Source organism: Fundulus heteroclitus, chromosome 2 (genome assembly GCF_011125445.2).
Source record: "Fundulus heteroclitus isolate FHET01 chromosome 2, MU-UCD_Fhet_4.1, whole genome shotgun sequence".
Taxonomy (NCBI): Eukaryota; Metazoa; Chordata; class Actinopteri; order Cyprinodontiformes; family Fundulidae; genus Fundulus; species Fundulus heteroclitus.
This window is the reverse complement of record NC_046362.1, coordinates 12,676,403-12,691,034: the sequence shown is the minus strand read 5'-3', so window position 1 is coordinate 12,691,034 and position 14,632 is coordinate 12,676,403. Positions and strand designations below refer to the sequence as shown.

Sequence of the window (14,632 nt, the reverse complement as noted above, 5' to 3'; positions counted from 1 at the left end):
CTTCAGGTCTCCATAAGGGTTCCTCTCAAAGACTGCTTTCCCATAAAAGCAAGGTTTGTGGAGTGCACAACAAATATTTATCTCGTCAACAGATCCTTCCCACATGAGCTTTGGATATCAGCAGCTCCTCCGAAGTTACCTTGGGGCTCTTGGCTTCTCTGTCAAACGCTCTCCTTGGGACAATCCGCACTAGCTGTGTGACTTCTGGAAGCAACTGGTTTCACTGGATTTCATTTAGGGGTCTGAATACAAACCACGCTATTTGTAAAACTAAAAATAATAATAATAATAATAATAATAAATCTATTCTTTCTCACGCTTGACAGTTATACAACATGACGCTTGTGGTTGGAGCAGAGCGTAAAACTTCACCGGGTGTGAATACATTAACAAAGTACTGTGTCTGTTTCCAAAAAAAAAAAAACAACAACAAAATAAGTGATGAGTGAGTCCCCTCCCGTGCAGCTCGAGCCTTTTACCTGGCGGCCCCACACCGAGGGCTGCTCCAGCCCCCCCTCCCGCCGGAGATCCGCCGTTGCCAAGGTTTCCGTGTACGCGCTGGCTGCACCAGCGGCGCCGCGCCGCTGTCATACATTAGTGCCAGACATGGCGGCGGAGCTACAGCCCGAGTGGATTTCTGCTCTCCCGTCTTCCTGGACTTATGGGGTTACTCGGGACGGACGCGTCTTCTTCATTAAGTAAGCAGACCCTTCTCTAACCCCGCTGAAAGTCCTTCGGCTCGCCTCTGTTACGAACAAAGTCACGGCTCATTTTAATGCATGCGTTATATTATATCCCTCTCTCTTGTCTGAACAGCGAAGAAGCCAAGAGTACGACCTGGATGCATCCAGTGAGCGGTGAAGCAGTCCTAACCGGACACCGGAAAACTCCAGGTAAGAAGAAGAAATGCCACTCAGCTGTCAAGTTTGTGTTAACCGCAGCGGCCGTCATGTGTTGTTACGTTGCTCCCCCCCTCCAAAAAAAAAAAAAAAAAAAAAAAAAAACACCGACTCTTCCCACGCTGCGAGCGTGAAAGAGAGAGGAGAGCTCTGTCACCCGTGCTCTCTTTCTTAATGCATGAGTGGGCTTCTGGCGCTCGTGCTGTGAAAAGTGACCCCCGCCGCTGGCCGAGCTCGAGCCACCTTCCCGCGAGCCTCCTCCTCAGGTTGGGCTCGGTGGCTGGAGGAGGTGACGCTGCGCAACGTAACTTGTGAACTTGTAAAGGCGACGGTTTGTACAAACAACACCCAGCGTGGAAACTAGAGTTGGACGCGACGTTTGACTTTTGGTCATTTGTTTATGTTTCCCCCCCATGAACGATTCAAAATTAAATAAATAAATAGATAAAACAAGAAAGCGAGCCTACCACTAACCTCTGAGCTCCTGTGGGATTAGTTCTGTTTACATCAACATCTGCACTGCTTTAAAAAACTGCCTGATAGGCTGGTCCATCAACAAAGCCTCCATCCAATATCTCAGTAAAATCACCATTTCATGGTGAAATCAGTTCCTTAAGTGCGAAACAATGTATTCATCAGAGGTGATCTTTAAAGTTTACTTGGCTTCCTAATTATCACAGGGTACCTGCTTCAGTTGTTTTCATACATACATAAACATGTTGTAAAAACGCACATTAAGTTTTCTTGCAATACCCTAAAACACAAGTACCAAAATGCTAATGACTTGGAGTTAATATTTTGGATTTATATAGTTCAAGAATGATTTTCGTGGTTTTGCACAACCTACGCACTCCATGCGAACAAGCCTCTGACCAGGATTTAAGCTTAGGACATTCTTACTACCAGGCAAGACTGCTAACAACTGTATTCCCCCATTGTGGGACAATAAAGGTATTTCTTATCGTAGTTCTCTAATTGAACAGCAGCCCAAAAGGATATTACTAAAATAAAACTGAGTTCTCAAAAACAGCCCATAGTGTCAGAGCTGTTGCTATATCGTTAAACATCTGTAATGCAGTAAGTTCCTACAGGTCATGGGAGGTGGGTATACAGATAAAACCTAAGTAAACTTTACCCTTTTAGAAGATAGATAAATTGGCATTAGCTTTTTTCTCTCTCTCTTTTTGCACACCTGAAAATGTAATGTGCACCACGTCACAAGGTATATCCATGTCTTTCAACAACACCATTTCAAAATAAATAACAGTGAAATTTAACTTAAAGGAAATGGCTTTTATTTCCATGTATGTTTTTGGTATGTTAAATCTTTCATTTATTGTAGCTATACAGAAGTACAATTCAAAATAATTGATTTTAGGAGCTGAGGCAATGCCATGAAGTGTTTGGTAGAGAACAGTTGCTGTTACGCAGCCCTGCTGTTAAACAGGATTTCTCCAATATTTCAAAAGCAAAGACAACATGATTTAACTTGTTAAACTCTCTTTAACATCTTATTTTAGTGGTTCTAGTGTGCATTCGCTGTGGAATAAAGAGACCCTTACCTTAACTTTGAGATGGCCAAAAAGTGTCAATGTGTCATAGTTTTCTAATCTACCATGCTCTTTGAAAGACAGAATTAGAGTCTTCAATAGTATAGAGCAGAGCCTCTTGGCTGGAATACGCTCAGCTGATTGTTAGCTGCCGATGTCTTTCTAAGGGTTTTAGCAGGCTCAATGTACAGCCAACACAGTTGAAGAAAATAAAGTTTTCTTTCAATTAGCCTCTTGCAACTATTGTTCATCCTCCGACTTTTCTTTGACTAATTTTTAAGCACCTCCCTGATACCGAAAACAACTAACTTTGACTCTGTCCTCAAGCTTTGTCGTAAGTGCAACTTGGTAGGGCTCACTGTAATCACGAGGTGTTTACTTATCAGAAAAGGACAAGAAAGAGTTTAGTTTCTAACTAGCCAATCAGCAGTCGGGCCCGGTCAAACATAAAATCGCACTGTTCTGGTCAAGCAGCTAATATTCTCGCTGCATCTCTCAAAACAGACATAAACCAGTGTCGCTTTTCTGAATCCAGAGGTCAGTTTTTCATGTTAAGCCTTCTATTTAAATATCTGTAGCTTTTATGCCTATAAATCTTAAAATAAGATGACTCCTTTTATGTTTTATGTTGTGACATGTATAAGAATGTTTAGTGAAAATCCCTGCGGATACAATGTTTTAAATCAAACTAAATGTGTTGAAACGATTCGGGAAATTCTAATAATAGGTTTGAACTGATAATCTGGTTGTAGTTTCTTTTAAAAGAAGAAATTCATCAGTTTAATACACTTGTACAGCTCACTGGCGTCCATAGCTTTCTTCCATCTCTTCTCTGTCTGTCTGTCTGTCTGTCTGTCTGTCTGTCTGTCTGTCTGTCTGTCGGTGTAAGTAAGTGTTCTACGTTCAACCATAATAGCTTTCCCGTAAAAGTATTTACCTCTTGCTTTTACAGAAAACACACTGTTAATGTTTTTTTTCCCCCCTTTTAAACGTTTCAACAAATTAGACGTGTCCGCTCCTGTTGGAAAGGCAACGAGAAGGCATTGCTGCAAGCATCCTTCTGATCTGACATTATCCTCTCTCTGGATAAAATGTTTTTTTTTCCTGTCTTTCTGCTGTGTCATTTACAAGCCAAAAATGTAAGCCAGATTTTAATCACCAAGTTAGAGTTGAAAATGTCATGAGTCAGATTTCTGTCCTAGTATGAGCATTGAAAAGGAGAAGTGATTATGCTTGTGTAGCATACATAAGAAGTGTTAGCATGGTGTGATTTGTTACTTGGTTTGACATTGCACTTCCTGTGGTGTGACTTCTTGACATTCAGCTTTAAACATTTAAAAACAGCAACAGAGCCTTTGGGGAAGGCAGCTATATTAATAACGATCAACAGTTTTAGCAAGAAAAAGATTGTCCAATGTCTTTGATTTTCAGGCCATTCGTCAGAAGGATATGATTTCATTATAACTTCTTCTAATAATGACTAAAACATGAGTTTTAGACTGCTGGCTGAGTAAAATTCAGCTGAATTGAAATGTGTTTTGCTTTTCAGTTGGTTTATGTCGTAGTTATCAAGAAGGTAAGAGACGCACAGGTTGACGATGACCATAACAGTTTCAGACCTCAAAATGTGTTTTCAAGTAATGCACTTTCTCAAGCTGCTGTCCAAAAAAGTATAAATATTTGTCAAAGTAGCTGATTGTAAAGATAACGTGCTGTTGGTGTTTTTACTTTTACTCTATTAAATGAGTAAAACTTTAGGGATTGGGTAGGGATGAGACACTATGATAACGGTCAGTAAAAATTAAACGGTTTGACAATCTTAACAAGAAGAAAACTAAATTTTTGACATTTTCTAATTGCGTTTATTTCAACGTACTTGTCTGCCAGCTTGTAGCTTGCCCAGTGTACGTTTAAGCACCATTACCTTAATAGGAGTGATCGTCGGGGCTGCTTTAGCGTCCACACAAAGACTTCATCAGTGTTTAATGGACCAAATTATTTGCAAATTGCTAATTTGTCTACGCCAGCAACATGTGGGGGAGGGGCAGCTGCATCACTCCAGGCTCCATACAGACAGTAAAACCTCTGGACACTTCAGCACTTTACCTAACATTCTTGTGAAAGGACTTTAAGCATTAAGAAGGGATTATTTTTTATTAAGGTTTAAATTGTGTAACTTTTTGAACTTAGATGGCCAATATCTGCTTGGAATCAGCCTTCTAGATACTGGCCGATTTCTGCTTTTTACAACAACAACAACAAAAAAGGCTATTACATTTCTGCATTTTAATGTTGTGAAACGTATCTTGAGAATTCAAATCGTTGTTGAGGGACATAAAAACATGTCATTCTCCCTCAGAGTGTGCACTGACTTTTTATTTTTTATTTTTTATCCTTACCTCCTCATCTCACAGACCTACCCACTGGATGGGAGGAGGGATTTACCTTTGAAGGTGCAAGATGCTTTATCAAGTGAGTTCAAACCACACACACACACACCCATCGCCCTTTTAACCCAGACACTCCGAGCACTCCACACAGAGTGGAACAAATCAAACCACTGCATTGTTGCGTGCAAGCAGGATGCCGTTTTTATTCAGCAGAACTGCTTTGATTTCCGTTTAAGCGACTTTGGACGAATGAAACGCTCGCCCGCGTGTTGTTTCTGAAAACCCGCTCTGCGCTAGCAGTCAACACTGAAAGGTTGTAAATGCTGGACCTTTACTCCCCATTTCTTTGCAGTAGGAGGCTATCGCACAGTTAATGATTACACAGAGAGATGGCGCAAATAGCAGACGGACCAGGGTGGATTTAGAGCTGCTTGTCTTCACCAGCGTTAATGTTCTTAGTCCACTTATGAAATTGAGCCAGACTGATAGGTTTTCTCTTTTTTTTCATCATTTATCCGTATCGTTTGAGTTTAAATGTTGTGCTGAGGGTGGGAATGATGTTTTAATGTGCCTACACTACACACTGTGGGGTTTCACAACTTTAGAACTTGAAGCTCGGAGCAAACAAACGTGTGTGAACATCATGTTAAATGCATGCATTTGTTGCCGTTAAAGGGGGGAATAACACAAACAGCGCTTCTGATGATGCGTCTCGGCTGTCTTCTCCTTTTGTGCTGGAATCCAGTGTATACATTTACAAGTGCAAAGCCGCGCTCTGTTTGTGTGTCACTTCGTGCTTTATTCTGGTTATTTGGTTTGTCTGTTTGGGTTTTTGCAGTGGTGGCGGCGCAACAATGCAATCTTGATTTTGGTCAGAGTCGTGCTTAAAGTTCTCTGTTGTCCCCAGACCAATGAAAGAGCCCTTTTAATTGTTCTGACTGTGTGACCTGGGGCCACATTTTTGAAGGCAACAATCGACATCTCTTCATAATGATCCCCTTTCATCTGGGAAAGCCCCAAAAACATTCTGTATAGTGTCAGAGGCTGTAAAATTTTCTGGAATATCTTCATAAAACTGTATATGAAGTCTGCCTTTATTAATTTTGCCTGTGTATAATTTTTGCTCCTGTCCACCATACCCCTTCGTCCATTTTCTGCTTGAAAAGCGGTTACAGGGCCGGCCAGAAGTTTGCATACACTCACCATACGAACAAATATCAGGCGTATCTTGGGCTTGTAATGATGCCCTGGACGCATTCTTTTTTTTGCTGGGTGAAATTCAACAGCGTGCAACAAAATCCTTTCTTCCGGCTTTCAAGCAGAGTCCGCGACTCTGCAGTGAGATTGAGTTCAGGGACATTTCATAAACCGAACAAATGGTCCAAAACTCAACTCTGCTGAAAATCCGGTCACCGTGCAAAAGCTGGGTCGATGGCAGAAAAGAACAGCTGAAACGAGCTGCCCCCGTTCTGATAACCAGAGTGGCCGAGTAGAATCAGGCTAAGACTTTCAAACAGCTATTTGAGAGGTGCTTATCTGCCCTTGTTTGCATTACAGAAAGTCCAAAATAAACGCAGCCATTACTTTTAGGACTGAAGCTGTCTGTAATTTAATCCCCCCTCCCCCTGTCTAAACTTATCATTACATTAAAAGCTCAAAATGTTTAAGATATCAATTCCCATGATAAGTGTATGTAAACATCTGATCCATGGTTCGGTTTGTGCTTCTTTTCTGCGGGAGAAGGACCCACATGTTCTGCATTTAACTGTGGAGCTCGGTTTATCTTTCAGCAAAGCCATGTTTTACATTCTGCTCTCTCTTTCCCGTTGTAGTCAGACTTTATGCACCGAACGGATCAAACGTGCTGTCTCGCAGTCAGTGCTGATTCATTATCTGCACTCCAGATATGCGCATATGAGTGGAATATGCTATTTTGCAGGGTTTCTAGAAAAGCCTACCCCTGCACTGCACGGGTAGCAGTCAACCCTGCCGAAATACCATAATGCCACTGCACCGATGATAGCAGAAATGAAGTATATTAAGCCTTATTATCCCCACTGAATCCCCTCTCCTTTTATTGACTTCCTCGTGAATGTGAGAAGCTTCATGTGGCGGTTCGCCAGGCCGTCTGACTGAAAGACAGTAATTTCATATTCCCCCGTTTTATGACGGATTCTCGCCGCAAAACAGTCTGAGGGAGAGCCACAGTCATTAGCTGATCAGTGTGATTCTGGCTTAGTGCGGCGATGCATGCGCACTGCGTTTTGGCGATGTGAAAAATGATTCGTTTCATCCATCAGCCGAATTCAAAACAAGTTTTAGGTCTAAAAGTTAGAGGGGAGCCTGGGCGTGCGCTGTTGGATTGGCTCCCCGCAAACGATCAGCAACAAAATTCTGCTCGAAAGTAAATTTAAGAAATGGTAAAACAATATCATCTCATTTAAAGCTGTCATAATAATGCCCGTTGTGTTGCACGAGCTAGCGAGCGGACACACGAGAATTTTTATTCCACTGTGATGTATCTCATCGCCGTCTGACGACTCCCTCTCTTTATTTCTTCATCTATCCTGCGGCTCATTAGCGACACAAGTCAGCGTGCGTCTAATTTACTTCTGCATAGAGCATAAAAGGAAATACCCAAAGCCTAATGGAAAACATAACTGAGGGGCTCCCTGTACAGACGCGTTAAAGGACAATATTAGCTGATGCTCACTCTGTATCCAAACAGTCTCAGCATACATGTGACAAAGGCTTCCCTGGTCTGGTCTGGTGGGAGGCGGGGGGGGGGGGGGGGTTGTTTTATTCCTGACACTTTTCTCCAGCTTGTTTGCTTGGTTTCCCCCTCCAGTGTTTTACTTAACAGGAGCCTTTAGAATTCCAGTCATGTGGTCACTAAAGCCAGAGTCATAAAGATGGCTGCATGCACAGTCCCGGGCACTGCCATGTGCTGTGATCTTTGTCTCTCCTCGATGTGGTGAGGCTTTAGGCAATAAAATTGTGTCAAGCGTATTAATTTCAGCGTGACTCATTGTTTTGAAGGGAGATTCGCTGACAGGTTTATGAGATAACTGCGCCTTGGACTATCGGTGGCACATTTTGAGCTTTTATGCAAGGCTGCCAATAAAAGCCTCTGAGAACTCTCCAACACTATTCTCCTGCTGACAGCTGGATAAGCCTTGGATGTGCCTGAAGTTTTTCAGTAGCCCCTTATTACTTTGTCATTGATTTTGTGTTTGCCAGTGTTATAAATTCAGGACTATATCTTGCTCATACTATGTAAGGAAGGTAAAATATGTTTAAATCCTCCAAAAGTCGAGAGATTCACTGTTCAGAATATTTTATCTGATTTTTGATCTCCAGTTTTTATAAAGCTTCGACTTACCATTCATGCTTTGTAATCTAAGTTCTTGTTCAGCAGTATAACTTAAGAACATGTAAGAACAGCATTAAGAATATATTTTTGATAGTTGAGCAGTCATTAATTATTGATCTTCTGAGGATGTTAGGTTACCAAGTAGTGTGGTCAGCGTTTCTAGCATTACCAAACCTGCCATATCTTTGTGTAATCCTGAATGTGCTTCCTGTCCTTTACTCGGGAGATTTCAAACCGGCAGAGGTTGAAAGCCCAAAGCATTAAACAGAACAGCCTTGCGGTAATACATTCAGGCTTCTTGTTATTTGCTCAAAGCATTGCTCTCTCCTGCAGCCTGAATAGACGGCAAACATCCGCTGTGAAACACCGAAACCCCATTCTTCTGTTTTGCATGTGCCGCACAATAACGGTTTTACCCTGGTGGTACGAACAGCTCCGAGGAGCCCTAATCTCCACGGTTTGAAATGAAGAAGCTAGCTGAAGTTGGACCACGGTGCAGGCCTCCTTTACGAGCTACACAATGCTGCAGCCTGTCCCTTGTTTTTCCCTTTCCTCTTTGTTTGGCTATAGCAAGCTTAGCTCTGTTGTTGGTTTTACCACGAGACAAATGCAAAGTCGTAGCCAATAGCGCTACGACCTTTCCAGAAAAACAGTAGCCATTACTTTTTTTTTTTTTTTTGTGAAGGCTCTCTCTACTTTTCCTTGGATGAACAAGTGCTGTTTTTTTGGTCTGAAAAGCCAAACACAAGGTTCACTGTGGACCACCGTGGAGAGCTCAGCGAATGTCAGATTTTATTTTATTTTCATTCAACCATTTCAAACGCCTCACTGATACTGAAAATGGCTAACCTTGGTTCGTCCGTTCACAACTAAGGGGGACCTGGTAGGGCTTAGCACGGTGGATTGATTGAATTACGATTTTCTTAGTTGTCCCGCAGGGCCGAACCAAACTGAAGCTCATCCAATTCCAGCCATAAGCTAAATTCTTAACTTTGTGTGCTCTGCAAATGCTACAGAAACAGATCTGGCGTGTGCTCCTGCTGGCCCTGTGAGTGGGCTGTTACCATCAGGTTACACAGTGTGAGTATCAAGTAGCAGATTGTGCTGACGCAGACTGTCCTCTGATGCTCCGTGCTAGCAAGGATGAGTTACAGGTTAGGTTGTTGGTGTGACAGTACAAACTAGAAACATGGTCTCCCCTAAGGTTTTTAGAGCACTGGGAGGTTGAATGAAGTGGACTCCGCTTGGATAACTCGGCTGAGCCGTCCTGCACTGCAAAAACAGACCTTAAAATAGGTAAAATGTTCTTAAAATTTGGGTTTTTGTCCTTGAATTGAGCAGGTAAATGATATTATCTGCCAATGGATTGAGTATTTTGAACCCTAAAATAAGATAATTAGACATCCTGCACTTGAATTAAGACGACGGAGATGAGTTGTTCCTATTTTAAGTGCAAACATCTTATTCCGTTGACAGATCATCTTATTTACCTGCTGAAATCAAGGACAGATACACTCATTTTAAGAAAATTGTACTTATTTTTAGTTCAGTTTTTGCAGTGTGCTTCCCCAAGACAGACGGGTTTTCTTGTCTTCGAGGGTGATTGTGACTGGCTCAAAGTTAAAAAAGGGATAGAACTTCCTACACCTGTAGGACAACAGAGAGGCCACAGAAATGTACAGAGCTGGAAACTGTTCTGCCACTTTAAGCGGTGAAAACGTGGCCCTCGGTTTGGTAGCGGCGTGCCTCGGTGGAAAATGTCAGATTTAATTTTGTTAAAGTGGCTCAGCATCCAAAAGTGATCACTGCCGTTTTAACCAGCTCAGTGTAGCTGACTGAGGAGAGAGCAGGACACAGTAATTTGAGGAGTAGCTCGAAAGCACCAATTCAAGCTTTTTAGCAGACACCTATAAAACCTTTGTCGCCACACAATAAAGCTGTTGGTAAATAAGTGAGAAGTTAATTACCTCCATCCACTACTGCTGCTGTGGTTCTGTGGTAGCTGAAACAATAATTCACGCAGTACAGTAACTGACACGCTCTTCTACGGATTGACTAATTTCTGACTGTAGGTCACACCCACATTATGTTACTGTCCAGCTTGTTTGTCTTTGCGACCATAACAGCTTTTTTTTTTTTTATTATTGTTGCAATTTAATCTAGGCTTCCGTTTGAAATTTTGACTTGTGTATTTGTCAAGTTATGCCTGTAAGGATTATTGATCTGTAAGAATGTTGCATAGTATTTTTGGTTTTCCAGTAGAAAACAAGTTGATTTCCTTTGGGGGGTGAAAAAAAAAAATCATATCGTGTTGACACATTATTCATCCTAAATAGGTTTATGCTGCTGTATGGATGCAGGAAGTGTTCAGAGGAGTTACGCTGAGAAAAAACAGGTGCACATTGATGCCGATTCCCTCTTTGTTTTCTATTTTGGTTTCATTAATTCTGTATGGGACATAAAAGGAAAGAGAATAACTAACCACATTGTGCTAATTGCTTCAAGCAATGCCTTAAATAGCTGTTGCCTTGTTTTGAAGGATGGGTTGCTAATAAGTACGCCTGAACCTCATAGTGCTGCTGGACTGAAGACCAATTTTCTCCGCTGTCCAGTTCTTTACGTCTCATTTTAATGCCCTAATGTTTGAGTGGTGATAATAAAAATGAATCACCATATGCAACAAAACTACTCTGCAGAACTAATGTTTGCATAATTTAACACGGTATAGAAAAAGGACGGCAACTGAAATCTGACCAATTATGGCACAAATCTCACCAGGGGATCTCTGTTTTGTTTCTGGTTTGTTTTTTTTTACCTTAAAGACCGACACTCGTTGACTGCACTTTAAAAAGTGGTGTTGAGCTGCTGTCCGATCAATGTTAATGCAGTGAAAGTTTTACTTAAAATTTAAAACCCAGTTTTAGAAACTGCTTCTTTTGAAATAAATGTTTTCCACTCTCTGACCGGAGCTCCACACAAGATCTTGCCTCCTGGAGTGAGGAAGGTCACGAGAAATCAGGGATTCAGCCCACAGCTAGACATGAATAGCTTGTTAATGATCTGAAGGCCATTGTTACTGTTGTTGTCACGGTATGCTTCTATGATTGGAAGGTTCAGCCTTACTTGCGATGATTAGAGTAAGAGGGAGGCTGAGTAAGACCAATACTATCCCCATAGTAAAGCACGGGAATGGAAACATTATGATTTGGGGCGGTTTTTCTAAGGGTTAGGGTAATTTTACTGTATTGGGGGCAAAACAAAGGAGTCATGTACCATAAAGTCTTGGACAAGAACCTTCTTCCTTTTTCCAAAACACTTTAGATGGGTTCTTGGAGGGTCTTCCATTACGGTACGTCTCAAACCACAGAAAAGCTTTAGGCTTCCAGGTGGCTTTCAGGAGAAAAACAGAAGTTAATGAGTTTCTGTAGAGAGGAGTGGGCTAAAATCCCTACTGAGATGGGTTTAAACCTACCGATCACCAACAGAAGCTGTCTCAGAAATGTGCCTGCAAGTATGTGTTTCTCCAATAATGCTGGGGAGCTCTTATACACATCCCACTCAGTGACACCCAATAAATGTCTTGTCTAGAGTGTGTGTGTGTGTGTATATATTATATATATATATATATATAATATATATAATATCTATATATATATATATATATTATATATCTATATCATATATATATATATATATATATATATATATATATATATTATAGATATATATATATATATATATATAATGTTTATCTGCCTCTCTACGTACCCTTTAAGCCCTACAAGCCCACATGTGGTCCAAGCTGAGACAGGTGTTTAAACTCCGCCTTTAAACAACATGAAACATGGCTTGTTTTTCTAATTGGCTCGCAAGATTGTTTCCAAAACAATTCCCCGATTCTTTCGCTGAAATACTTATGGTTTTACAGCTATTTAAACATGCATGTTGATATTTAAAGGTTATTTAAACATGGTGAACATTTAGAAAAAAAAAACACACCGGTCATACCGCCCAACTCTGATATAACATGAAAACAGAGAAACCCCCCTTAAAGTATTGTAAAGCTTGTCTTTGTAACACCATATTCAGTCACGTCCATGCATAGTTGAACTTATGGTTTACTTATGATTTATTTTTACCCATTGCTTTGCACATTATTGATGTAATGTCCTGCACAATGGTACATTTTAATGATACAAGGGTTAAATGTGTTTACCAAAGACTGTTTCAACTTCAAAAGGAGTCCTACAATAGAAATCAGCACCTTTATTTGACCAGATCAAATTTTATGAGGTGAATAACACATTTGGCACATTTGACTATAGCTGTGCCATAATTACAGGTCTGCCTGGCACACTGCCCACTAAAACCTTTGTGGAACAAATATGCTTTAACTGATTCACTGCAAATTTGCTGCATTTGTAGTCAAGATGCGGATCTATTAAATCTGACCCTTTTGCTAGGATTTAAAAATGGTTTTAATGGTGTTCTGCAATGTTTAAGTAGAAAACAATTTGGTCGAGGCATAGGAAATTAGATTTTTCTTTTGGTCTTTGTTCAAACTAATAAATCAGGCATAGCAAACAAGTGCACTATAGTGTTACCACTGCAAAAAAAAAAAAAAAAAATTGTCATAACGTTGCACAGGTAACTAAAGTTTGCATTTATGCTTTATAGCTGCGGAGCTGTACTTGATTTGGTTGTATTGAAATGGTGACATTTATGTTTAAACTATACACTTTCCGTTTTTAAATAACGTTCATACTCATTTATATCAAGTATATAATTTCAGGTGGAAATCGCTCCTAAAACCCTTTGGCCTTAACAGGCTTTAAAAGGAAAAGCGTCATAAAACTTGGAGATTGTGGTTTTATTTGTTCGCACAAATAAAAAGAAATGAACAAAGACATCAAATACTTACCGGTATTTCAAAAAAAAAAAAAAAACTGTAAAATTGTTCTGTAGTTTTTTTCTTCAGTAAAGCAAAAGTCTGTTATTTCCATGGGTGGGCTGTGCATGTACCAAGCCATAGCAGTCAGACCATAAATCAGTTTTACTCACCGAGGAGAAAGCAGAAGCAAGAGGTGAGTAGTTATTTTACGTGTTGCTTGAAAGCACCATTTCCAGCTGTTAAGCTGGCAGCTTTAGATCCTGTCACAACTCATAAAATTCTTGGTAAATCAACGAATAATGCATTCGACCCGTCCATTCTGCTGCGGTTCCGAACAAGCTGAAACTATAAATCACACATTACAGTAGCGGACATCCAGCTCCTCTGTTGCTGTAGATGAGGCACCATATTAAAAGGTCTGGAGCGGGGACGCCGATCTCATGTTGAACTTTTGCTTCTTTTCAATCATCTCTAGTGGGGCGGTCTGACACTGAAAAGATTAAGAAAATCATGGGTGGGGGGTGAATTGTTTTACAAACTGTAAAGATCCTCTCTGTGTTTTCCACCACCCAGAGTGTTTTTACTGTCCGGCTTTGCTACAGCATTTTGATAACAAACGTGTTGCAGTTTAGGTTTGATATAAGATTTATGAAATGCGTTCATCTGTCATGATATGCAATTAGGATTTGGTATTTGTGAAACACTGTGCAAGTTTTTGAAAATGCGTTGAATTTAGTTTGACCAAACAAAATGTACAACAACTCCAAATAGGTGTGTGTTACTGCATATATGCATGAAGTGTTTACAGCAATTATGCTTCGAGTAAACAGGCACAGATTGGTGCTATGGTTCCCTCTCTGCTCTTGCTTTGCCATTTTGATTTCATTACTTCTGTTTAGGGAATAAAATAAATATTAACAAAGCAGCTTTACTCTTAATACCAGCGCTAACTTCTTCAACTTCTGCAGTGAGATAGCTGTTGTGTGTTGCTTAGAAGAATGAATGACAGATTAATAAGAACACCTGACCCTCACGGTGCTGCATAGCTGAAGCCCGTTTCTGTTGTTGCACAGACTTAATGTTGCATCTGATCACATAGCCAGAGTCCATTGAGAGCAATTTCCTGTGTGCGAGTGCTTATCAGAAGGATAAATTGCTGTAGAGAAAATAAATATTGCACAAGTTTACTCTGTGGACCTTACTTTTGCATAATTTATGTTTGAAAAAGGGCCCAGTTGAAATCTGGCCAATTATGACAGAAATATATCCGCAGTATCTGTTCAGGTGTTGGTTTATTTTCTGCTTTGGAGACCCACACTCACTAATTGCACAGCTAAAGGTTTGTGGTGCTTTTCTCACTGGTCATGTTAACGCTTTAAAATGTTTCATGGAATGCGGATTTAAAACATAATTTAGGAAACAATTTTTTTAATTAATACCCTTAACAAATGTATTTTCCTATTATTATGACAATGAAAGAATTACTTCGAAACAACAAATTCCAATGTTAAAGATATTTTCACATACTA

The 14,632-nt window shown here is 40.4% G+C and overlaps 1 protein-coding gene across 20 annotated transcripts in view; it reads left to right on the top strand.

The window, feature by feature from the left end:
- Positions 1–445: 445 nt before the first annotated feature.
- Positions 446–14,632, top strand: part of LOC105938538 (pleckstrin homology domain-containing family A member 5) — a 110,691-nt gene continuing 96,504 nt past the window's right edge. For 15 of the 20 annotated variants that reach the window (XM_036147976.1, XM_036147973.1, XM_036148027.1 and 12 more), the window contains exons 1-3: positions 557–698; positions 817–893; positions 4,864–4,921. In XM_036147976.1, coding sequence (XP_036003869.1) covers positions 607–698; positions 817–893; positions 4,864–4,921 — 227 coding nt within the window. In that variant the 5' untranslated portion in view covers positions 557–606. Of the gene's footprint in view, positions 699–816; positions 894–4,863; positions 4,922–14,632 lie in introns of all 20 variants that reach the window. The other 5 variants (XM_036148007.1, XM_036148014.1, XM_036147991.1 and 2 more) reach the window with 3 other exon arrangements.